We start from the raw sequence: 27,537 nt of genomic DNA on the forward strand, positions 1-27,537 counted from the left end.
ATTAAGAATTCAATTATTTTAACTTTCCCAGTCAACTCCACAGGCATCTCAACAGAACCAAGCACTTCGCAGCGGTTCCCATTCGCGGTAATGACTCTCAGTGGCTCTACTTTCTTTACCGGCAATTCTAATTTCTTCAGCCTTCTCCAACCGACCCCTCCAATAAGAGAACGAGTGGCTCCAGAGTCCAATAATGCCGTAAACTATAGCCCAAAAATAGAAATTCGTAATTGTGGTCTTCCGTCTTGCTTCTCAGCCATCTGGTGGAGTGGTCGCACAGTCTTTCCCTGCATAAAGGCAGAAACTACCGCAATCCATTCGCGCCACTCGGGATCTGATGGGGACATCTTAGGCGAATGACTCGAGCTCTGTCCTCTCATGCTCGGTCGCCTTTGGAGTTTCACTGTTGTTGACAATGAGGGCAGCTGCATTTGAGTTAGTAGTATCCTGTGAGGGAGCGACGCTACTATTTCTTTTCGGGCAAACCCTAAGCGTATGGCCGATTTGATGGCAATTCCAGCACAAGTTAGTTCCTACCTCTTCTGCTCCGCTGGTGGTGTGGAAGGGGTAGTGGGTGACTATTGGATTCACCTTAACGTAATACCTAGTTTTAATAAGGAAGTCATCTGCTTCCCTGGTACTTCTGCTTCTCCTTGAAGTTCTGTGAGATACTCCAAAAGGTTACCTACGTCTTTCTTCATAGCTTCTTGCTCAACTGCCTCCTCACTCACGAGCTCAGTGATTCTATCCAGCCGAAACTTTACATGAAGAAGCCGTGTATGGAGTCGCTTAATGTCATTGGTATCGTCTTCTGCTAATACTTCCGCTTGATCTTTAAGCGCTTCGAACTTCTTAACACAAAGTGTAAATTCTCGTTTAGCAGGTAGAGCAGAAAATAATTTCTCAATTGGTGGTATCTTTGATTGCAAAGCCTTAACAAACCTCTTTCGTAAATCGGGGACTAATCCTTCACCAGAAATACCCCTTATGGCCAATTCATAACTTAATTCATCAGTTTTAATCCATGATTAATAAATTTTATGAAACAAAACCAACCTAAAAAAAAATAATGCAAGTCTGTAATAGGAATAAATACAAAAAAAATATTTTAATAAACCACCAATTAAAGGGAAAAAAATAAGTATTAATAAACTCGCAAACTTGCTCGAGCCCCACGTTGGGCGCCAGATAAAATTGTTACCTATTTACAAGCTCCTGTCTGCGGCCAGCTACAGTGGAGACGGGGTGGATCGAAAAGGGAACTAAAATTGAATAAATAAATATTAAAACTGTCCGGTAGGACAGTTGTATAAGGGTTGATCGTCAAAAACTGCACGAAATAGCGTAACGTTAAAAAACACCCAACTTTGACAATTTTTTTAACTTTTTCTATAAAAGATAAAATTCCCAAATTTTCTTTAAAATGTAGAGCAAACCCTCCTTTATGACTGTAATTTTTTGCAACAACCCAGATTTAGTAGATTTTGAGAAAAATGTTGCCGAAAATGAGCAAAAACAGCTTTTTCAGAAAATGTTCTTGTTCTTGTTCTTCTTGTTCTTCTTCTTGTTGTTGTTGTTACCTTTTTTGTAAACAACGTAGCGCTTAAACGCGCCGACCGATTTTTGAGAATGAGGAGTCATACGATTCGGAATTTTATGTAGATGTGCCTTTTGGGGGTCTCGACGCTATACGTCAGATGGGGGAGGAGTTAGCCCCATATAAGTGAGGCCCCTTCTCAAAATTATTATTACTAATAACACTGTAAATGTTAACCCGATTTTGATAAAATTTGGCAGGATGAAAGGTTTAGGGCTCTCCTACGTAACATTTAAACGACGTTCTGCTCTTACCCTTATTAGGGGGACGTATGGCAATCGTTTCAAATGATCGACGCATGAACTAATTTTCATGAATAAAGCGTCATTCGAATCCTATATCTTGTACAGATTTGCATTATAGAAGTCTCGACGTTGTGCCACTTCAGGAAGGGAGGAAGGGGTAGAGAGGGAATACTATTTTTACTAATACTTCTTTAACGTTTAGTCCGATTTTGATAAAATTAAACACGAAGAAATGGTTAAAGCTTCCCTACTTGACTTTAAAGCGCCATCATGCTCTTACACCCAATATGAGGAAGCGCTGCAATCGTTAAAATTATTGACGAGTGAACCGATCGATTTACATGAATGAATTGACATTACAAATCGAAATTTTATGTGGATATATGTTAGCTTTTGTATAACATATAAATAATTGAAATAATGTTCAATATTCATCAATTAATCAATATTCAATATTCATCAATTAATCAATATTCAATATTCATCAATTAATCAATATTCAATATTCATCAATTAATCAATATTCAATATTCATCAATTAATCAATATTCAATATTCATCAATTAATCAATATTCAATATTCATCAATTAATCAATATTCAATATTCATCAATTAATCAATATTCAATATTCATCAATTAATCAATATTCAATATTCATCAATTAATCAATATTCAATATTCATCAATTAATCAATATTCAATATTCATCAATTAATCAATATTCAATATTCATCAATTAATCAATATTCATCAATTAATCAATATTCAATATTCATCAATTAATCAATATTCAATATTCATCAATTAATCAATATTCATCGCCCGATTTTGATTAAATTCGGCAGAAAGAAGGTTTCAACTTTTACTGCATTACTTTCTATTATTTAATACCCCTTCATGGGATGTATTCATCATTCATCATTCATCCCATAACATTTCTCTCAATATCCATCTTCTTACCACCAACCACTTGTTACCACTCCCCCATAACTCGTAACATGTTTTTATTTTCATTCTACATCTTCCGACTAGTTGTTCAGTAATTCTCCATAACTATTCTCAGTCTGCATTTTCTTCCTGCCAACTTGGCAACATTCCCCCCTAACTATTCTCTAGTCTTTATCTTCTACTCACTGATATGATAATGCTACATCTACCTTCCACTAACTTGGTATGAAGTATTAAAGTACAATGTATAAAACTATTGCCTATCCCATATGTTGAAAAAACCTGTAAACCAGAATAGCAACTTTACAGAATAGACTTTTAATGGTTTGGAATATTTTGGAAAATGATAAGGAGATAGTCAAGGAGGGGAGTTTGCCTCACCTAAGTTAACCCACTCTAAAATTATCATTATTAACTCTGAAAATCTTAGCCCAAATTTGATAAAATTGGCGAGGGAACAGGGGTTAAATTATATTGAAGTGCCATTCTGATCTTTCTCCACTAATGGAAAGTATTGCAATCGTTTTAAATTATCGATGGGTGATCTGATTTTCATGAATGAACAATTAAACACAAAAAAATGTTTAAAATTTAAAAAGAAAACATACGACTTTATTTTTACAACAGGTTTGTTCAAAAATGTTTATTATTATTAAAAATATTATACCAGGGTTTAAAAAAGCACACAGACACACCGTATTATTTATTTTGCATTGTAACCTTCTGTGTCTCTAAACCTTGTTATCTGCTAAGTCAACTAGCGCGCCCCACTGTGAAAACTTCTAAAATTTTAAAAAGAACAACGATATGTCTATACTGATAATATATTTACAACTTAATCCTAACTTAATAAAATATATTTTACTATACTTTATTCTTTTGTCTGAGGTTGTGAACAAAAAAATAGTGTTTTACTTAATAAAGGTTATAGTATTGTGATTCCCCTCTCCATTATGGTTTGTATACACTGTAAAATAGAAGTAAAGATATAACCTAACCTAAATCAAACGTCTTTTAACAGTTGTTGAAATAAGTGTTAGCAATTTTTGCGATTTTATTATTTATTAAGCAACTTTGTTGAAGACTTCATATTCATACATTCTTCTTAATTTTGTAAGTAGATATTTTGCTATTACTTAGTTTCATATAATTTACTTCAATAATTAGCTGAATATATGTAGAGCTTGTTTTAGTAAGATTGAGTGCACCTTAATTGCTAATGTCTCGTCAAAAAGTGAGCCTAGTTCTGATTAATTGTTAAGTTTCAAACAGTTTCTTATTTCGATAAGTTATTATATTCCATAGATTGTTTTCGTTGTTTGATCAAAAGAATAGGGTAATTACTTGCTAGATGTAGTTTTCTGATACAAATCCTCTTATTTTATTTATTTTTCTGTCTGTTTTTCGGAATGGATGTCCCCTTTATTGATCAATTCGCAATATTTTTGTCTGCTTCTGGTGTGGAAAATATTCCAATCGTGTCAAATTTTGACACAAAATAGTACAAGTCGATAATAAACTTTCAACCGAAAGTGTCAACCACTTTATAAAATAGTTTTTCACTTTCACGATTACTAGAGCCCAGTTTACACCTATTTCAATAAATAGGTTTTATTCGAGACATTTTTCGAAGAGCTTTCTTTATCAAATAGGATTACATGAGTCATAAATTTCCATGTTTGAAGATACTTCCAGTCTTTTCTCAATTCTCTGTCATTGTAAATATTCTTGTTTCAAGTTCAGGTTTTTTATTTTCATAATTTTAATTTTCCTTTTGGGTTTTTATTTGGTTTTGTAAGTTGCAATCTGTAACTTAATATTCCATAACTCATATTCAGCTTGGTTAACAAAAATTTTTTTCTTCCATTTCTGTTTGTAGTTATGGTCAACTATTGTTCTGGAGTTCCTTTTTTTTTTTTTTTTATTTTTACTAAAATATTTCAAATTACTTTTTGAAGTTCTATTGCAACAAACCAAAATCACTTTTTTTTACGAAGCTAAAAAATAATTTTTTTTTTGTTTTTGTTTTCAGAATCTAAGAAAAATATACGTTAAGTATTTACCTTCTGTATTAATTATTTACTTATATTTATTATATATTTACCAAAATGCCTTCTAAGTACCGAAAAAGAAAGCAAATAATTAAAAATTTAGTAACGGGTATTAGACAGACAATTGACAGCACTGCTGAGCTCGAGAACTACAATTTTATGACTCCCGACGCCACTAAGCAACAACGGTACGTCGTTAAAAATCGCGAGGGAATAGTAAGAAAACAGCGACAATATAATTTAAGACAAAAAGAAAAAATTCCAAGAGAAACAGGAAGTGTACAATTTAGAACATAAAGAACACATTAAAGAAAAACAGAAAGAATACGATTTATTTCATAGAGAGGAAAAAAAGAAAAAACAGAGAGAGTACGATTTATCTCATAAAAAGGAGATAAACAAAAAACAGAGAGAGTACGATTTATCTCATAAAGAGGAAATAAAGAAAAAACAGAGAGAGTATAATTTATCTCATAAAGAGGAGATAAACAAAAAACAGAGAGAGTACGATTTATCTCATAAAGAGGAAATAAAGAAAAAACAGGGAGAATATGATATAGCTCATTCAGAACATAAAAGAAAGAAGCAAAGTGTATATAATGTTGTCCATAAAGTTGGCATAGCAAGGAAGCAGAAACATAAAGACAGAACAAACAGTGAAAAGAAAACTGAAACACAAAGAAAGTACAATGAAAAGAAAAGAAACAAAGTCAGCAGTAGACAAAAACGTTATGATGGAAGAAATCGAGCTGTTATCAACTTAAAAAGAAATATCCGGTACTTTTTGACTCGGCAAAACGTAAATAAGCCCTCGGTGTCATTCGCTAATTTATTGAAAAAACGGATACAGACTCGAAAAAAGATAAATAGGTATCAAGGTGAATGCGCGTTAATAAACAGATTGTGTGCAAATTTAAAGTTAATAAACATTTGTTATATTATTATACCAGATGATACTTCTAAACTAAATAATAATACTTAACAAATTCTTTATTTAAAAGACGAAACAAATAAACAATACAAATTGGTTACATACAGTACTCAAAACAATACAAAAGCCTGCCATTCCTAGAAACCTCATCAACTCCTTTCTATTCTTTGGGACCGGGAAATCAGTAATATTTCGCACTTTAGCATCGATTGGCCTTATTTGACCATGTCCTATGACGTGCCCAAGAAATATTATTTTCGCACACCCAAACTCACTTTTGGCCAAGTTGATCGTTAAGTTGGCTCGAGAAATTCTATTAAAAATTTCTTCGATTGCTCTTAGATGGTCTTCCCACGAATTATGATACAGTACAACATCATCAATATAGCATTCGCAGCCAGTCAATCCATGAATGATTAAATTTACTAAGCGTTGAAACGTAGCCGGGGAATTTTTCATGCCAAAAGGCATGACTTTGTATTGAAAAAACCCGCCCGGTGTAACGAATGCTGACAATTCCTTCGCTCTGTCAGTCAAAGGAACTTGCCAGAACCCCTTAAGCAAATCTATTTTGGTCATAAACTCTGCTTGACCTACTCGGTCTATGCAGTCGTCTACTCGTGGTATCGGAAATGAATCCGCTTTCGTAACCTTATTAAGCCTCCTGTAGTCGGTGCAGAGGCGAAAGGAGTTGTCAGCTTTAGGTACAAGCACGCATGGAGAACTCCACTCGCTTTGACTGGGCTCAATTAGATCATTCTCCAGCATGTATTGGACCTCTGAATCCATTATACGATGTTTGAAGGGATTTATCCTGTAAGGATGTTGTCTAATTGGTGTTGAATTCGTGACTACTATATCATGGTAAATCATATTGGTGCGAGTGGGGGTGTCGGAAAATAGATGTTGATTTTTCAAAATCAGTTGCTTTATTCGAGTTCTTTGAGAATCTTCAAGGTAAAAAAGTTTTTCATCCAAGTGGTGTAGGATCGTAGAATTGTTTAATTGGAATGGTATAAATTTTCCCTGTTCAATATCTTCACACTGATCTTTTTCATCTGTAGCATTTACCATAAAAACAGGCCTTGTTGGTTCTTGTGAAGTGCTTCTTTCTACATACCTTTTTAGCATGTTTATGTGGCACAATTGTTGATTTTTCCGCCTATCTGGTGTATTGATTACATAATTTACATCACTAAGTTTGGTCTCAACAGTATAGGGTCCCATATACCTTGCCTTTAAAGAATTTCCAGGAACAGGAAGCAGAGCGAGGACTTTATCTCCCGGCTGGAAGCATCTATCATGAGAATGGGTATCAAACCGGAGTTTCATTTTCTCTTGGGAGACCTTAAGGTTTTCTTTTGCTACTTGACAAGCGTTAGTTAGTTTCGTGCGAAAATTTATAACGTACTGAAGCAGATTAATAGGTGGTGATTCACAGGATAAAATTTTCTCGTTGAGGAGCTTCAAAGGACCACGGACCTCATGGCCGAATACCAGTTGAAATGGGCTAAACCCCAGTGACTCTTGGATTGAATCCCTAACTGCAAAAAGGAGAAAATGTACCCCATCGTCCCAGTCTTTCCCTGTGTCAAGGCAATAAGTTCGCATCATGTTTTTTAAAGTTTGATGGAATCTTTCGAGAGCCCCCTGGCTCTCAGGATGATAAGCGGAGGATTTTGTTTGTTCAATTCCTAAAATGTAAGAGACTTGTTGGAAAATGCTCGACATGAAGTTCGTTCCTTGATCGGACTGAATCCGTTTAGGAAGTCCTACAAATGCGAAGAACTTACTTAAAGCCGTAACTATAACTTGCGCTTTTATAGTTTTAAGAGGAAACGCTTCTGGGAATCGGGTTGTCATGCACATGATTGTGAGGAGATATTCATTGCCTTTCCTTGTTTTAGGTAAGGGTCCTACACAGTCAATCAGAATACTACTGAATGGTTCTTCTATAGCAGGAATAGGATGCAATGGAGCTTTAGGGATTTTATCATTGGGTTTACCCACCATTTGGCAGGTGTGGCATGAACGGCAGTATTCGGAGACGCTGGACCTTAATTTCGGCCAGTAAAAATAGTTTAGTATTCTATTGTATGTTTTGTTTACTCCCAGATGACCCGCTAATGAAACATCATGAGCGAGATTTAAAATCTGTGGTCTCAACTTATGTGGCACTACAATTTGGAATTTGGTGGCCCAATCACTGTTTGTTGGGACATTTGGGGGTCTGTATTTTCTAAATAGAATATTATTTTTTAAAAAGAAACATATGGGATTTTGTGAGGCCTCCTCCTCGCTCAATGCCCCCTCTTTTAATTTTGAAATTTCTTGATCATCTTGTTGCATTTGAGCGAAATCCTCACTTACAAGAGGAGAACAGGACTGCAGTAAGTCTCCTAATAATGTATCGGACAAGTGGTAATCTTGTTGGTCGTTTTCCTCTCTCTGTCTGCTCATACTCCGCGTAACTACACAAGAAGGAGACGCGGCAGAATCATGTTCCCCACACTCATTAAGACTGATATTTGGTTCAGGATTGTGTACCAATATCGGATTCGGTATCACTGTTCCGCCGGCTAAGTCGTTGCCTAAAAGCAAATGGACGCCTGCAAAAGGCAGAGAGTTAATTATACCAACATTCACCTCACCTTGGACTAAATTTGACGACAAATACACAGTACGAAGCGGGACTGTTAAATATTCACCGGACACCCCTTGAATGAGCACAGAAGCTTTAACTTGGTTATTCTGAAAAGCGGGGAGGGCATTGGCTAAGAGAAGCGATTGTGAGGCTCCCGTGTCCCTCAGAATTGTTATCTGCACACAGTCAGTGCCATCCATTTGAGAGGACACCGTCCCTTGTGACAAAAAGGGTTTGTATGTTTCCATTGGATCCGATAAAATTTTCGCAGAGTCACTACACACAACTCCGGATGGCTTTGGATTATCTAAAGAATTTTTCCTTTTTAATTTATAACACTCAGCGAGAACATGTCCTGGCTTTTTACAGTAATTACAAGTAAATTGAGGAAATGCACCCTGATTGTGCCCCCCAGTTCGCACTGGATTGTCCCGTTTAAATGCTAAATTAATATTAGGGCTAGCAAAATCTTTCGCATCGTCATTTTGAGTATGTGTTAGTACATATTCTTCTGCCAGTTTGGCAGCTGTTTCCAAGTCCACAACTTGTTTTTCCTCCAAAAATAAACGAATTTGTTTACTAACACATGATTTGAATTCCTCCATTAGTACAAGTTGTTTCAACTTATCAAAATTACGTTCAACACCTGTTGAAACACACCATCTGTCAAACAATTGCTCTTTTTCTCTTGCGAACTCTATAAAACTCTCTTCACTACTTTTAGTAAAACCCCTAAATTTTTGTCTGTACGCTTCAGGAACTAATTCATAAGCCTTAAGGATAAACTCTTTAACGACTGGATAAGAAGAACTTTGTTCTATAGAGAGTTGCGTATAAACATCGCGAGCTTTCCCAGTAAACACGCTTTGCAATAGCATCGTCCAATACTGTTGAGGCCAACCCAGACTACAAGCTATTTTCTCAAAATGTAAAAAATATTTGTCTACATGTTGCTCTTGAAAGGAAGGTACCAATTTAATGTTTCTGGCAATATCAAAAAAATTATTATTACAAGTGTTAGTGTTTTTGCTTTGAGCAAATTCTAATTCTTTTAATCTTAAATGAATTTTTTCTCTTTCGAGTTCAACCTGCAGACGACAAAGTTCTAATCTGTCTTTATTCGAACAATCTAATTCACTAAAAGTACTTTCATGATCAACACTTTCTGTAGTATTAATTTCAAATATATTTTTATCAAGAAAAAATTGTATTAACCTATCCTTAATTTCACACTTTTTCATTGATGATTTAACCAAAGGAATTTCAAAAAGATTTACAATATTTATCAAATCATCTTTTTTCGCAGTATTTAACATCTCCAAAGAAGGTGAAGTTTGAAATTTTAACAAATCAAAAGGCATGGTTACTGAAATTGTACTCACCAAACAAACAAATGGACTTTGTAAAAACAATTTTCTGTTTCGGAACGGCCCCCAATTGTTATATTATTATACCAGATGATACTTCTAAACTAAATAATAATACTTAACAAATTCTTTATTTAAAAGACGAAACAAATAAACAATACAAATTGGTTACATACAGTACTCAAAACAATACAAAAACCTTCTCTAGCGTTCATAACCTTATTCATACCTGTTGTTCCCGCCATAACACATTATATTGTCAAAAATAAAACTAAACGCACAGTGTTTTATTACCTGATAAAACATTCTAATCATTTAGTCGGAATCACTCGATCATACTTAAGATTTCTAAACAATAAATTGAAAGCCGTTGTTGATGAGGCCGTTAATAAGTTCGAAATCAATAAAATTAAAACCCTAACTCCTAAAAATATCGTGAAAGTATTCGGAGGTAAACAGAAACACACTACACATTCTGAACCTTATTTCTTCGAAAGCTCTTATAGCGCGATTCCTCCCGGCCTTACATTACTTGCTAATAGTCAGCACGTTTTCGTGAACGCACACAATTTAAAAAAGTACATTACTAAAGGTAATAATAATATTGTAGAATGGCCTTGCGGTATCACATGTAATTTTTCAAAACAAAGTATGAGCACTACTTTAAATAAATTAGTTGAATTTGTTCACGGCGATATAAATACTGTGTCAATCAAAAAGCTTGCGAACAAATGTCGGTACAGACATCACGAAAAAAAAGGTCACACCATACACTGCGCCTCACACAACAGCATTTTTAAATGCAGTACACTTCTGCAACTTCTATCGGAATTATCGGTCCACTACACCGCGTTTAGGAACATAAAAAGACAGATTTACATCATTCGTAATCTATTTTTCAAAATTAATCGTGTAACATCGTGTATAAATAGAGCAAATAATGTCGAATCTATTTTACGGTCCGTTAATGATTTAAAAAAGTTTCTCGGAACACTAAAAATCGATATAAACAACTTTAAGAAATATGTACCTTCTACTAGTTGCGACACCAATGAAATAAATATTCTGCATAAATATAAAAAAAACTTATCTTCCTTAAAACGTACAGTTCTTTCCTTTCCGGAGAATTTTTGCGCGTGTTGCAATATGTTAATTTATGACGAGGATTTAAAAGATTTCATAAATTTTCAGATAAACAATAACAAATCATGGCAATCTATAATTCTTTATATTAATAAAAATTATGATAATATTCACCGACGCAGTCTCAAAATTTGTTTATACTTTGCACGAAAATTGAATCAAAATTGTATTCCCGGACGCGCCGTGTATAACTGTTTAGAAGTAGATCCCGTGCCTACAGAAGTTGGTAAGTTGAATATTTTCGAAACTATGCTGACACAATTAGTTAAATCGTTTCAATGTGTAATTCGTCTCCAGCCGAAAAAAGGGAAAATTGCGGTCAGTGAAAAACTTAAAGGGTTAATGGGTCGCGTCACTTATTTACCCCTCCCTTTGCAGAAAAACGTGGACCTACTTCCGAACGAACTGCCCCAAAATCATGAAGTGGTTGTACTGGTTAATGGCGTACCTACACAAAACCGAGTCATATGGCAAGATTTAGTGAGCGCGAATAAAATTTACAAAGCGATTGCCGCTTTAAAAGAAATTAACCCGTTGTACGCGAACGTAAATCTAAATGTAAAATTGTTACCCAATATTAACGAAAATATTGGTAATAAATGTACTTTTAAGGATATATCCGGGGCTTCCATAAAAAAAGTAGATAATAATAATAATAATAATAATAAAGGTCTTTATTTCAATAACTATATACAGTAATTTTGCAAATTAGAAAAAGACTGACAGACTTGACTCATGGTCAAAAGACCGTCTGAGTGAGAAGCTGTCTAAATGAAATTGAGAAAGTCTTATTAAGTTTCTATAGTAAGAAATTAAATATCAATTGGCCAAAATAACAGACAATAAAAGACAACTTAAATTCCACATCTTTGGCTATAAAGACAAAACAAAACAGAGAGAACAAGAATACATTAAATATAAAATCTTAGGCATTATAAAAATTAAAACTTAATCGTCCAATCTCCACAATTCAAATCTATTTACACTGATTTATAATTCTCTGTTTTTTCTTCTATTTTATAAACTATGATTCTTATTCTTATCAAATATAAGGTCCCGCTGTTTTTTTTTTTTTTTTTTTTTTTTTTTTTTTTTTTTTTTTTTTTTTTTTTTTTTTTTTTTTTTTTTTTTTTTTGTTTAATAGCTTATTTATTTATTTTGTTTTATATAATAAATAATTTATTTACTTAATTACAAGATTATATATTTTCGTACAAACTGTCTTTTCTATATTTAATTTCAGTAATTAAATTCGCTGATAAGCTCATACCTATATCTCCACGCATCTTTACAGTAGTTAACCAAGCTAGTCCAACATTTTCCATTTAAGTAATTTATGAATTCTTCCTCACTTATTATTACCTTACCAAAATACCTCAGCCTAAATTCCCGCAAGATAGGGCAGACCGCTATAAAGTGGAATACACTTTCCTCTCTTTCTGTCAAATTGCACATAGAGCAAAGTTTTATTTCATTACCAAAGGTATATTTATTAAAATAAAGTAGTTCCCCCCGTGCTTTGATTATCCAGCTGTTAGAATTACTATTCAAAATGGTATTTACAAAGTTAAGTTGTGAATCTAATTGTTTATACAAAATGTGCCGTTGACTATTTTGTGCTGACAAATTATACTTATTAATTAACCCATTTTTAATAATATTCACAATTGAATGAATTTTTAATTTATTATTTATAAAATCAGATAAAGGAATATCATAGGTTGTACACAGATTCTCCCATTCTGTATAGAAAGACAGTTTTTTTCAATTATTTCTTTTAACAATATACCCGGATATCTATATGGCGGAAGCTGCCTACATCTTTGAATATATTTTATGTGCACTTTGACGGTATACAAGAATGAGGGTAGTACCTTGGTTTCCAAATACAATACAAAATCAGGGGTATTAATGGGCAGACAAAATACTTTTTTAAGAAAAAACTTTAACAAAACCTCTACTTCCTTAAACCAGGTACATCCCCACACTTGTGCTCCGTAGCAGACAATTGCCCTGCTTACTGCATTATATACCTGCCACTTAGAAGCAAATGGTATATCTTTATTCATTACAAAATTGCTGAATGAGTTAAGGGCATACTTAGCTTTTGAAACCCTTTCATCAAAATGTTTTCTCAAGGATAATGTCCGCGTAAGTGTAATTCCCAAATACTTGTAGCGATTCACAACCTCAATCCTATTGTTACCATACCACCATATTTCATTTTTTGCTGGTTTTCCACCATTTTTAAATACCATTATCTTCGATTTATTTAAATTTATTTCTAGATTCCACTGTGAGCAGTATTTGTGAAGACTGTTTATCATCAGCTGTAATGAACTTTTATCAGTAGCCAACAAAACCAAATCGTCCGCGTAGGCCAACATTTTTATTACAGTATTTTTAATTTGCACGCCCCCATCCATGCAGTCTTCAATGTCATTTATAAAAAGGGAAAATAAAAGAGGACTTAGCAGACAACCTTGCTTTACACCCATGGATGTATAAAAGGAATCCGTCAGACCATTATTGCACCATACACTAGCTTTTGTTCCTGTATATAAACTCCTTAGGAAGTTGATTATTTTAGTAGAAATACCTATTACAGAGAGTTTGTAAAAAAGAGCATACCTATCGATATGATCAAATGCGGCAGACAGGTCTATAAAAAATGCAAAAACCTTATTTCCTTTTCTACTTAACCTAATTTTGATTATGCTGATTAAATTCATTAAATTATCAATGGTCGAGTATGACTTTCTAAAACCAGCTTGATACTCTCCTATTATATGATTATCTTCCACCCAGTTTGTCAATCTATTCAGAAGGAGCCCTGTAAATAATTTTCCTATTGTATTTCCAAAAGAAATACCCCTATAATTGTTTATTTCTTGTGTGCTACCTTTCTTAAATAGAGGAAATATAATTGACTTTTTAAACGTTTCCGGTACACTTCCACTTTTAAAGATCTTATTAAATACATAAAGTATTTTATTTAAGTAACTGTCTGGGCTATTTTTAAAATATTCATAAGGTATCCGGTCTAAGCCGGGGGCTTTGTTGTTTTTAGAATTTTGAACAACCTGGAGTAATTCAGACATTTCAAACGGTGCATCCAAAGAATCATTTTCTATATAGGGCTCAGCGTAATATATTCTAATTGCGTTCAAAGGAGGGTTTAATAAAGTTTTAAAGTATTGAAACCACTCTCCTGGTAGTATACTTTTATCCATTTGAAATTGCGTTGACTTAAAAGAACGTACGAGACTCCAGAAATCTTTCGAATCTCTAACATTTTTAAATTCATTAATTGTTCTTTCTTTTCTCTCTTTTCTTTTAACTCTACATAATTGTTTATATTCCTTTTTAACTTTTAAATACAAGAATTTAATAGTGTCAGAATCTGTTTTTCTATAAATATTTAACAAATTAAATAATCGCGAACGCATTATCATACAATCCCTGTCAAACCACTCCTGTTTATTAATAAAATTTTTATTTGAATTACTTGTTAAGTTATAATTTGTAGCAAAATTCAGTATTATATCGGTTAGTTGTTTCAGATTTTCATGAGGATTTTTCGACTCAAATGAGATTGAGTTCACTATCTCTTCTACTTCTTTCTGAAATGTCACTCTGTATTGTGGTAGCCATTTTAGTTTAGGCAATAATGGTAAAACATCGCTATGGTTACTTTTCACAGTGAGGCATTTAATAGCGATAGGCAAATGGTCAGAGAACGGTACAGATACGATTTCAAAATCTGACACATAGTTAAGTAAATCCATTGACACAGCACACAAATCAATTACAGAGGAGCCCTGAGGACCTACGAAAGTATATTCTCCCAGAGAATCTCCCTTAGTTCGTCCGTTCAAAATTATAAAGTTAAAATCCTCTAAAAAAGAATGCAATAATTTACCGTTCGTATTGACCATTATATCATTAGAATTCCTATTAAACTTAATATGCTGTGAATTAACCAACAAGTATTCGGGAACTATTTGAAGACTGCCAATTCTGCTGTTAAAATCTCCAATTAGAATAAAGTTCAAATCAGAGTAATTGTTAATTAAATTACGTAATTTTTCAAAATCATTATTCCAATCGTTGCAATTGAGGTATATTGGTATAATATAATAATTACTATCTTCATAATTTACCTCAATCGTATCGGAATTAAAAAAGTTTTAATTTTAACAATGTTTTTATTAATCAGTGTTTTTTTAATGCCAATAATACGGCCTTCATAAAAAAAGTAGATATTGCAACTTTTTACAAAACCGGATTTTATACTTTTCACTCCCTACATCCGATAAATATGAATGCAGTGGAATCGAGTGAAATTGAATCGTATCAAATGCAGCAAATGAAGGGAGATTACGTGTCGGTTTTTGATAAAAATTTAGATTACCTAACATTTCCTCATCTATTTCCTAAAGGCAGGTTCGGAAAATTTGATGTAAATAGAAATATTCCTCTGTCGGACGCTGAGTACCGTAAAACGCGAATATTGAATAAAGACGGGCGGTTTCGGCGGGATCCTTGTTATTTATTTCACTTGTTAAACGATAGTGAATTTAAATACCTAGGCGGGGCGATTGCTCACTTGCTAAACGTTCGCGCTTACAAACCGTACACGGTGAATGATATTTTGACCAAAGTTTCCGTTAACGATGAATTATTAGAAAAACAATTAATCAATCTATTTAGTTCGTTGCGAGGTACTAAAGAATATTGGCAACGTCGACGTCAAGAACTCAATGCCATGACACGCGATTTTGGGGCGCCGACTTTTTTTGTAACATTGTCGTGTGCAGAATATGATCATTCCGAATTATTGCAGTACCTTGTCAAAATTAATAAAGATGTTCCTAACGTGGAGAAAATGTCCGCCGGAGAGTTATGTGCGTTAGATCCGACTAGTGTGTGTAGATATTATCACCGCCTCATCCGTAATATGTTCAAGTTTCTAATAAACGATAAAATAAATCCGGTATTAGGTTTCGTGGAACATTATTTTTGGCGCGTAGAATATCAAGAAAGGGGGGCGCCGCATTACCACATGTTATTGTGGATTCGGGATAGTCCGGAAATTAATAACGATTGCTTTAAAAAGGTTGCCGATTTTATTAATACATATATTTGTGCTCGGTTACCGGATCCTTTAGAGTCACCTGTCTTGCACTCGTTTGTCCGGAAATATCAAATGCATAAATGTAACTCGTACTGTCAACGTAAATATCGCGTTAATCAAAAAATGTATACTAAATGTCGGTTTGGATTTCCGCGTAAAGTTACCGACGAATTGATAATTAATGACATAATTTCCACAATCGCGTCTAGAGTTAAAGGTTTCGGTCCGAAACGTGTTTATGACTTGCCCAGACAGAGAAGTGAGGTACGCATTAACGACTACAACCCTGTCCTTTTATTAGCTTCCGGCGGGTTTAACGTTCACGTGCAATTTGTTAAAGACGGAGATTTGAGATTAGTCATTTACGTAACTAGTTATATATCGAAAAATGAAAAAACGGAATTAGAAGATTTGTGGGCTGATATATGTAAAGAATCGAATAAAAAAGCGTTATGGAGTTTAGGTTTAAAAAAATTAACGCATCGTCAGATCGGGCTATACGAAACAGTGGATCGGTTACTCGGGCATCATTTGTACGGTAAATCGGAAGATATGAGATATATCATCACCACGTTTCGCGAGAATAGAAAACTATGTTTAAAACCGTTTAACCAATTACAAAATATGCCGGCTAATTCAACGGATGTATATTTGAAGTCATGGCTAAACGATTACTATCCGAATCGACCCGACCATCTAGAAAATTTAAACTTATACGACTTCTGTCGTTATTACGATCTTTCCCGCGATCAATTAGAAGCCGATAACCGAATAAAATTAAAAAGTAATGTTGTTTTAAGAAAGCGTGGAAAACCTTACGTAATTCAACATCCGATGTACAAAACGTTAAATACAGAACAAGACCGAAAAAAATATTATCATTCCCTTTTACTTCTTTTTAAACCGTGGCGAAATGAATCGGATATTTTAAAAGGTTTTCGGACGTACCAAGAAGCGTTTGACCATTATTCCGCGGAATTAAAACAGGCCATGACTTATCACGATAAATTAATTATGATTGAAGAAGGAATCAAAGAGCTTCAGAATAAAATTGCGGAATTCAAAGAAGAGAATTTCATTAATTTAGAAGAGGATAATATTATCCGAGAAGTGCAGGATGCAGACGTGGCGATGTTGGAAGTTTGCGCGGCGATGTATACTAGTAATGACGATCGCGATAATAATTTATTTAACTTAAATGAAGATCAAAGCCGGATTTTTAATAAAATAACTAAAACACTTATCGACCAAAGTAATAATAAATGCAACAGTCAAATTAAATTATTCGTTTCTGGTGTAGGCGGTACGGGTAAATCGTATCTCTTAAAAGCGTTAAAAGTTTGGATTAACAACACATTTCCGCCTAAGAAAGACACTGTTTCAGTGGCTATAACGGCTCCGACCGGCCTGGCTGCATATAATGTAAATGGCGTCACCATTTACCGGCTTTTATCGCTCCCGGTTGAGCACCAACAAACCGCCGAATATAATAAATTAAACGTTGAAAGTTGTCGGGCGATTAGGCACGTCCTTAAAGATATGAAATTATTGATAATCGATGAAATTAGTTTAGTTTCGAGTCTCGTTTTTGCTTATATTCATCTTCGGTTGACGGAAATTGCCAAAAATAATGAACCTTTCGGTAATTTTAATATCTTACTTTTCGGAGATTTGTTACAATTGCAGCCCGTCAAAGGTAATCAAGTTTTTAAAAAGTTAACCCGCATCGAATGTAAATCCAAACTCGGATCCATCGGTTCAGTTGATCTTTGGTCGATGTTCGAATATGACGAATTAAAAATTAACGTAAGACAAAAAAATGATAAAAGCGGTTTTATAAATACCTTGCTCAATATTCGGTCGGGTAATGTCTGCGAAGAAGACATCTCACTATTAAACTCACGTCTTCTACCAAATAACGATTTAAATAATGTAATTCAAAGGTATAAGGAATTAGTCGATTCCGGTAAAAATCCGTTATGTCTTTTCGCGACTAAAGCTCAATGTATAACTTTTAATAAACTTTATTCGGATAAATTCGCGAAAGAAATAGTTACAATTGATAGTATCGATGAAATTGATTATAATTCCAAATTGTCAAATAAAAAAATAAAAGATTTGAACTTGTTAATTTCTAAAATTTCGGAAGACGTCTCTCGCACAGCTAATCTATCTAAAACTATAAATTTATTTGTGGGCGCTAAAATAATGATTAAAAGAAACATTGATATTGCTAACGGAATTGTAAACGGAACAATTGGTGTAGTGGAACGGTTTGTTTATAAAGGAAATTTCGTTGATTCATTAATTGTCGTCGTAAATAATAAACCCTTTACTTTAGAAAGGGTACAAGCGCGATTTCAATTAATAAAAAATATTTACGTGCATAGGAAACAATTTCCGGTGTCTCTTTCGTACGCGGTAACCATCCACAAATCTCAAGGCTTAACCTTGGATTGTTTGTTCACGAGTTTAGGTAAAGAAGTGTTTGCACCGGGCATGCACTATGTAGCTCTCTCGCGGGTCACTAATTTAAACGGTTTGTATTTAATTGATTTCGATCCGTCAAAAATAAAAGCAGATACGGACGCGATAAGTGAATACCATCGTTTAAATAAAATGATCCAATCACCATGTTTGCATACTGCGAATAATAATATTTGCGTTTCCCCCACCATCAAGTTAACAAAAACAAAATGCCTTCCTCAATCATATGATAATCGCGAAATTTGTTCGAAAACGGAAATATTTGGCTTAACCAATTCTGACGGCGTTTCATGTTACGCGAATGTTGTTGCACAGTGTTTGATTAATATAGATCTCGTTAAATTTAACCTAAAAAATAACCTGTCCAATAATATAAAAATAAGATTTCCGGATCCAAAAACTCGCGAGAACTACCAAACAGTGAGCGTAACTTGCGAATTATTAAATATTTTAACAACCGGAATAACTCTTGGTACTAACAAATCAAATACTAAACGACTCCGCGAATTAATTGCTCACGATAGCGACATAAACTTCAACGCTAATATTCAGCAAGACGCGCAAGAGTTTCTATCGTTCGTAATAAACGCTTTAGTTACAGAAAATAACATTCCTTGCAGGTTATTTGATTGTACGGTTAAATTCGTTCGAAAATGTTTCAATTGCAATAGTTATTGGGATGACGTTCCCACTAATCCTGAAGTAATGTACTTTCTAGAATTCGGGGTTGTCCAAAATAACGAGCCGGTTACTTTTCACTCGTTATTCGACTATAAATTATCGGATATAACTTGTTCAGAATGCGGGGAAAATAAAATTTATATTCGAAGTAAATTAAATTCGGTATCGGATTATCTCATTGTAATATTAAAGCGTTATCAAGAAAATCGTGTTTTAAATGAAATCCGTTCTTTCGATGAAAATAATGTTAAAATTGACGGTTTTAATTTCTCACTGGCGTCCGTGATTTATCACTACGGTTCGGGCCTTAATTCCGGTCACTATGTTTGCGCGATAAAAAGTCAAAATAATTCGTGGACTTTGCTAAATGACGAGATTATTAATTATAATTTTAAATTTAATCCGGGATTAAAAGACGCGTACATTTTAATGTTAAAAACAAAAACAATGTGAAAACAAAAACAAACCCGATGAATTTTAAGTTTAAAATCTTTAATTTCGGTCGTTAGAGAGCCTGCAGGTAACGGACATTTGGACTGACTGCATGTGATTTTTATTTAATGATATTATTAATCTGTTTGTGCATGTTTCTGTTAAAAAAATCATTGATATAAAATTTGTTTTTCGCAATGAGTCTTTTTTGTCCCGAAATATTTTTTTTCATCGATGTGAATGAAAATACATTAATGTTATTTTGTTTTTTTGTAAGAAATGGTCCATCCTTTTCAAAGAAGAAATATATTTCATTGTAATTTACATTTATATTTGCGATTAAAACAAATTCTATGTCATATTCAACGATATTTATAAGTTAATTTCTTCATTTTATTAATTTGCATATTTTGAACAATTTTAGTCTATATTTATAAATTTTTGAAATTCTACGTACCTATAGATGAATCTTTCACAGCTGATGACTATAAACATTAAATTAAAAAGTTCTTGTTCAACTTCTTTTCCGATTTTTTTAAATCTTACGCTCGTTTTTTGTTTTTTTTTAATAATGCAGAAAAGTTTAAATTGCCCAACCAAAATTAATTTTCTGTTTGATGCAGTTGTCAGAAGGATTGCATACCTAATTCAGAGGAAGCTAAATACATATTGTTTAATAAATACTCCTCACTGTGAATGGTTTGTTCTATATAATTATTTTTTTACATCAATTGCACTTTTTTGTTATGTGTGACTAAAACTAACTGACGGACTAAGTCCGCCGAAGCCGGTCCCAAGCCCAGGTTGTAAAAGGATGAGGGGTCCGTTACATTATGTTGCAGATTAAAGGCAAACTGTACGCAGAGAGATCTTATTCAGAGATGTCTATGAAGTTTAAATATTGTTCGTCATAGGACTATGAAACTATAATTAACACTTTCTAAAAGGTACAAAAATCTCCTTAACAAAAACTTACAGTTTAAAAAGTTAAGTATAAGGGTTGATTAAACGACAAAAGGTACACAAATCAGCAAGTACCTATCATTTCAATCATACTACAGCTCGTAATAATTTCAGCCATTTAGAAACATTTTCTAAAAGCTTATTTTATTTAAATTGGTTTCTAATTTTTCGCGATTTTTATAAAAGATTTCTCTTACTATTAAGTTTTCCGAGAACATTCCCCTGTGAACAGTGTCTTAATATATCCTTACAGAAGATATTAGAAAAAGAATCCATTGTACTTTCGAAACAATTGATATCATTTAAGTATAACTTTACTGCATTAAATTTTCATTAATATTTTTTACATTCTATTACACGTCACAGACCCTTATGCTGGCCATTTTTTTATCAATAAAATATTTTCTGCTAATATAAAAATGCAGTTTATATTACGGCTTAATAAATGTTAGTAAACAGGCATTTTAATTTAACTCCGTTCCCAATTATTTTTGTTTTATCTTTACTATGCTCTTTATTTTGAATAATCATCACTCGACCTGGCAAACCCTACTCAAATCACACGCACAATGAAATAGAAAAAGATAAAGCTAGAGTTTTTCTATCACTGTTAAAAATTGAATCACGGAGTTAAAAGGAATTCCACTCTTGAATAGCTAATAGCCAATATATACCTATTTGTAATAATAATCCATTCTAAATTATAAACAAATGAAGTCCCTTTAATTAAATACTTATATAGAATTTTAATAATCAAATAATTAGTAAAAGTAACAGTAATGTCCTGATCTAAAAATATACGTTATCTTAATCCATTTTACAGAGGAATTAAAAAGCTGTAGAAGGAGTGACAGGAGAGTAGACGGATAATAGGCAGACCTAAAAGGAGGGGAACTGAGGAACTGAAGGAGCATCTCAGAAAGCTGGGAATCAGGCAATGGAAAAAAAGTTCTGGACAAAAATGCTTTGAGAACCATTACTGTGGAGATTAACGTCCTATGCAGACTGTTGCACTAAAAAACAAATAAGAAAATTCATATGTATAATCAGATGAGGACAGATTTAAAGGAAGCTGTATACATTAATATATTGTATTACTATAAATATTTGTAATTAATTAACTCTTATTTTTAATTAACATTTGACCATTTGGTACAGTATAGTGCCAATCCGTTTAATCAAAGGATGAACTTAAACCGACGATGTATAATTTCCTAAATTGCACTTAAATGTAAACAAGTAAAAGTAATAATAACAATAATTGCGTAAATATATGTTGGTAAGGTGAATTTTCTTAAAAACGTATTATGATTTTTTGAATTGTTTAATAGAATAGCGTCTCATTAAAAACCTATGCATTAATCGTTTAATAACTCCTATTACAATCAATATGAGCTAGAGGGGTGCTACTCTTCCCTGAGCAAAAATATTTTATTGATAAAAAAATGGCCAGCATAAGGGTCTGTGACGTGTAATAGAATGTAAAAAATATTAATGAAAATTTAATGCAGTAAAGTTATACTTAAATGATATCAATTGTTTCGAAAGTACAATGGATTCTTTTTCTAATATCTTCTGTAAGGATATATTAAGACACTGTTCACAGGGGAATGTTCTCGGAAAACTTAATAGTAAGAGAAATCTTTTATAAAAATCGCGAAAAATTAGAAACCAATTTAAATAAAATAAGCTTTTAGAAAATGTTTCTAAATGGCTGAAATTATTACGAGCTGTAGTATGATTGAAATGATAGGTACTTGCTGATTTGTGTATCTTTTGTCGTTTAATCAACCCTTATACTTAACTTTTTAAACTGTAAGTTTTTGTTAAGGAGTATGTATATATTATACCAAAATATATATGTCAATGAGAATAATGCAGGTATTAAATAGCAAATGTACTAAATAGCTTTTCTATAACAATAAAAAGTAATTGAATAATCAAAAAAATATCTATAAATAGTCCAAACAGTATCTGGGTGAAATCACTCTCTCACCAAATAACCCTAGATGGCTTCTCTCTTCGGGCCCAGTTCTTCCAGCTCCTTTTGTCTAAGTAAAAATCCAGAATTGCCTCCACGTACTTCCTATTTCTTCACCTGAAGATTGAAACAGAATTTCCGGCAACGCCGATCGTAAAGCAGATGTGCACTCGAAGCCTGCTTCAAAAAAACTCCCCGGTTGATCTTGGTCTCCCGTTGTTATTTTTCAGATTTTCTATTGTTTTTTTTATAATTTCATATGGTCTATTGTTTAATTTTGGATAGTTGACAAATACATGTGTTTTCTTCTAACATATTAAAAACCTTGAGCTTTAGTCCATTCTTTTCGAATTAATTGGCGTACATTTGATAATTAAATATTTAATAAATTATTATAGAATTTCACTGAAAATCTAATGTAGCCGATTTTTATCGGTAACAGTCTAATATAGAGTATGGACTTCAATTGAGCACCAGTTTTGCCATCAACAATAGTAATAGTAAGAGAATCATTTCCGGTCTATCTGAAGATGATATTCCTATTGCTGCGTTGAAAGGACCGAAGGCTGAGGTGATTTATATTAGCCAGGAGAATTGGCGTGTTTTCTACGACAAGCGTGGAATATGTGAAGATTTTTTCAAGAAAAAAAAGGTAGAGGAGGAGGAAATTAGATTGCAATATTCAACAATGACTTTGGAGAAGAAGGGTGTGCATAAGGTGATTACATTTACGGCCAAACCTACATGGATGGATACATTTTTGAATTTAGAGCCTCCTAAAATATCTCTGTTTAGAAATGAATATTTTCAACTGTTGGCAACGTATAGTTGTTTACAAGATCAATTTAATTATTTAAGTAGAATCTATAAGTCTTGTACGCTAGAATATAATCCAGAGGAGAATAAAGAGAATTAGAAATTCATATGTTTGTTTTCTTACTTAACCCCCCGGCAAGGACAAGGAAATAAAAAAAACAATATTGAAAAAATAATATTATATTCTTAATCTTTTACATCTGTTTTTTATTACTTTCTTCAACATTAAATACTTTACAAGTAGATATAAAATGGGGATCCTGGACCAGGTGCAAATGAGCCAGGCCCCCCAGCCGCCTCCTTTCTACATTATCCTTAGCCCTCTCCCTAAACATGCAGCTAGTCACCCTCTAACCCCTCCCCACGCCCCGACCACCAACTTCTTCATTTTAGAGTAGATATAAATTGGGGATCCTGGACCAGGGGTAAATGAGCCAGGACCCCAGCCGCCTCCTGTCTACATTATCCTTACCTCTCTCCCTAAACATTATGCAGCTAGTCACCCTCTAACCCCTCCCCCCGCCGCCACCCCCAACTCCTTCATTTTAGAGTAGATATAATTTGGGGATCATGGGCAGGGGCAAATGACCCAGGCCCCCCCAGCCACCTCCTGTCTACATTATCCTTACCCCTCTCCCTAAACATTATGTAGTTCCCTCCACCCCCCGACCCCAAGACAGGGCAAATGAGCCAAGTAGATGTCAAATTAGTGAGAAATAAAAAATTATTTTTTACCTGGTGTTTTCGATCCGACGACTCTGTGCACTAAAAGCCGACGCTTTACCATCCCTGACCATAGCGGTAGTCTTGTGTATGAATAGAAAAGATGTGAATCTTATGCCGCCGCTCGGTGTTGGTTTTTTGTCCCGCCAGGGTTATTGCTCCGGCTGTTGGACCGGTCAATTTCTTTGTCTTCGTAGTTGCTGGACATGTTATCGCAGGCTCCGGCAGGTGGGCGCGCTGCTGGGGCAGGTTTTTAACTGTCAAGGTTACCGCCAGTGGAAGGGGTTATTGCTCCGGCTGCTGCAATCATGTTGGACCGGTCAATTCCTTTATCTGTGTAGTCGCCGAACATGTTATGGCAGGCTCCGGCAGGTGTTCGCGCTGCTGGGACAGGTTTTTAAATGTCGCGTGGCTGCAGCACGGTTATTGCACCGGTTTACCGACGTATATATATTTATGATATTTATTTAACATAGTGTAGTTCTCTTTTTTAAAGAGTAATTTGATTTGAATCTTACGGCCGTCATGTGGTGCGGCGGTAGTTAGCTAAAAAATCGGTAGTGGGGGATTATATATTCATATAGGTAAGAAATCACCTTGCTATGCTATTCAGCGAAGCGATTTCAGCGACCCCCACTCCTTTACCAACTGGACAGCTTATTGCACATTATGCAAAGAGTAATGTCTACAGTTTGTTTTACTACCTACCAAAGACTTACCTACCTTAAATGTGGTGCGGCTATAGTTAGATAAGAAATCGGAGGTGGTGGGGGATTATATATTCAAGTTTTTAATATATCTACCTATAGTTACCAACATGTCTAATAAAGAGTATGGACTTCAATTGTGCACCAGTTTTGCCATCAACAATAGTAATTGAAAAAGAAAGGGGGGAATGGAAATGCTCAATTTAAATGAGAGGCTGGTATAGTGGGGGACGCCAACAGTCTTCAAAACACTTTTCAAATAGATACAATTCAACACTTTATTAACATTTCAACAACGCAATACAGACAAATAAATTGATTACAGTAACAGATTGTCCAGGACCACAAGATACAGTAGAAATTAATTACTCTAATTAATCAATTGTCCAATACAATAATATCTCAAGTGCCCAAGGCGACATACACTTGGGATTAAACAGATCTTATGGTTACAAAAAGGGAGAAATAATGATAATAATTAATTGTCCAAGACGACAAGATACAGTAGAAATTAATTACTCTAATTAATCAATTGTCCAAGACAATAATATCTCAAGTGCCCAAGGCGACATACACATGGGATTAAACAGATCTTATGGTTACAAAAAGGGAGAAATAATGATAATAATTAATTGTCCAAGACGACAAGATACAGTAGAAATTAATTACTCTAATTAATCAATTGTCCAAAACAATAATATCTCAATGCCCAAGGCGACATACACATGGGATTAAACAGATCTTATGGTTACAAAAAGGGAGAAATAATGATAATAATTAATTGTCCAAGACGACAAGATACAGTAGAAATTAATTACTCTAATTAATCAATTAATTGTCCCAGACGACAATACACGGGAGTAATAATTACGCTAATTACATACTTGTGGGAGTTGCACACGGACAGTCAACTAGTACACATGTGTATTATTTGTTCTGCTGTTAATGTAATTTTTAAACGGTTCTAGCGCAATTTTCTGTGTGAGTTTTATATCTACAGATCGGGTTTACTGAACTTCATCTATTGATAAAATTTTTTTAGAATTTTCATCGAGAAAATTTGAAGAAAATTCAGTTTAAAGTGGTTCTCAAGGTCAATTACTCTGATTTATTTCAAATAGTTTGAAGCAAGTTGGAGGGGTTTATTTGTTGATATTTGGTGAAGTTTAAACTGTGTTCAATAATAGTGCGGTACAGGTGGATTGGTGAATTAGTAGTGGGGGTACTATCTCTGTCTCGCTCGCACCATTCAGCCAGCTATTACAACTCACTTATAACCAGCATATTTTTATATGGTCGCGTAATTATTATATCTACTTCATGAATAAAAACGAACAAAAAACGGATAATTATTTTTCACCACAAGTATCGACAACTCCAAAAAGAAGACGGGCTAGAAGCTCGCCAGAAGAATTAGCTAAGAGAAGGTCGTTTTGTGATACAGTAGTTGAAAAAAGAGGTATGGAATTAAATTTAGAAAATATTAGTGCTTTATTGGACACTAAACTGAATTCTTTCTCTTTGTCATTGCCGTCACGTGAGGATTTCAAATCATTAGAGAAAAAATAGATGTTCTTATGGTGGAAAATCTTAATTTGAAAAAAGAAATTACGGAGATGAAATCAAGAGAAAAGAATATGAGTAACCTCGTTGAGAATTTAATTAATAAAAATAAATCTAGGAATTTAATATTCAGAGGTCTTGAAGATCATCAGAATAAAAATGCAGATGAATTAGTGAAGGAAGTTTGTGTACAGGTGCTGGGTGTGGAGAATTTACAGCTATATAGAGCGTATAAGATGAAGGTAAATAAGATGATTATAGCGGAATTTAATAATGAAGGGGCAGTATATGATATTCTGAAGAAAACAAAGAAATTGAAAGGAAGTGGTATTGTAATTCATAAGGATTTGGCCAGTAGTACAAGAAGAAAAAGAGGCTGTTTATGGAAGACAAGAGTGAAGATTATGGAAATTGATAAAAATGCTCGTGTTCGAATGAGAGATAACTACTTTCTGTATCGTGATAAAAAATTTGTATGGGATATGGATGATGGCTTAAGGTGTAATGGAACAGACGGCATTGTGGTACTAAAGCGGATGATTGGTAAAGATTTTACAGAGCAGGTGGAGAGAAATTTCAGAGACATACTAGTGGCGGATATTCATCGTGGGGGAGCTAAACGACATGGTTTACATCCTCAAGGAGGAATGGAGACATCAGAGAAGAGTATTGCTGTTTCTGCATGACGGAGTGCTGTCTGTCTAGAGTCGAAAGTGTGTGAGGTGCGTGAAAGTATAGAAGCTAGTTTTACTAATAGCATCTCATTTATTTGTTATAATGTAGCTGGCCTTAAATCGAAATTATCTAATTCTAATTCTTTTATAAGTTTTCTTAAAAATTATGATGTTTTTGTTTTGTTAGAAACTTTTATTACAGAAGATAAATTTAATTATTATAGCAAGTTCTTTGATGGTTATAGTCTGTGTTGGTCTGCTGCCACCAGGCGTGCGCGGTATGGTCGTGCAATGGGTGGTACTTTGTTTGCAATTAATTCTAATCTTTCTCGTAATTTAGTTAAATTTATTAACATTGATGGTGTAAATGTGATATATCTTAAAAGTAAGTTCGAGTTGTTTATCTTGCCAGTATATTTAAACTATAATTCTTGGGATTCAGATT

The 27,537-nt window shown here is 33.8% G+C and overlaps 2 protein-coding genes across 2 annotated transcripts; one reads left to right on the plus strand and one right to left on the minus strand.

Moving 5' to 3' along the window:
* Positions 1–5,934: 5,934 nt before the first annotated feature.
* Positions 5,935–9,779, minus strand: LOC141455148 (uncharacterized). Its single transcript, XM_074130005.1, has 2 exons — positions 6,050–9,779; positions 5,935–5,939 (listed from the first exon to the last, which is right to left on the minus strand). The coding sequence occupies exons 1-2, from the start codon at positions 9,777–9,779 to the stop codon at positions 5,935–5,937; spliced, it is 3,735 nt and encodes a 1,244-aa protein (XP_073986106.1).
* Positions 9,780–15,226: 5,447 nt separating this feature from the next.
* LOC141455101 (uncharacterized) lies at positions 15,227–21,732 on the plus strand. The gene is made up of 2 exons (XM_074129963.1): positions 15,227–20,612; positions 21,452–21,732. Exon 1 carries the CDS (start codon positions 15,250–15,252, stop codon positions 19,684–19,686), a length of 4,437 nt encoding a protein of 1,478 aa, XP_073986064.1. The 5' UTR covers positions 15,227–15,249; the 3' UTR covers positions 19,687–20,612; positions 21,452–21,732.
* Positions 21,733–27,537: the final 5,805 nt, after the last annotated feature.

Source organism: Rhodnius prolixus, unplaced genomic scaffold (genome assembly GCF_049639745.1).
Source record: "Rhodnius prolixus isolate KJV_2025 unplaced genomic scaffold, Rpr scaffold_27, whole genome shotgun sequence".
NCBI lineage: Eukaryota > Metazoa > Arthropoda > Insecta > Hemiptera > Reduviidae > Rhodnius > Rhodnius prolixus.

What these genes read in the sequence shown, in the direction of transcription:
- LOC141455101 (XM_074129963.1), top strand. Translation starts at nt 15,250, where the DNA reads ATGAATGCAGTGGAATCGAGTGAAATTGAATCGTATCAAATGCAGCAA.
- LOC141455148 (XM_074130005.1), bottom strand. Translation starts at nt 9,779, where the DNA reads ATGCCTTTTGATTTGTTAAAATTTCAAACTTCACCTTCTTTGGAGATG.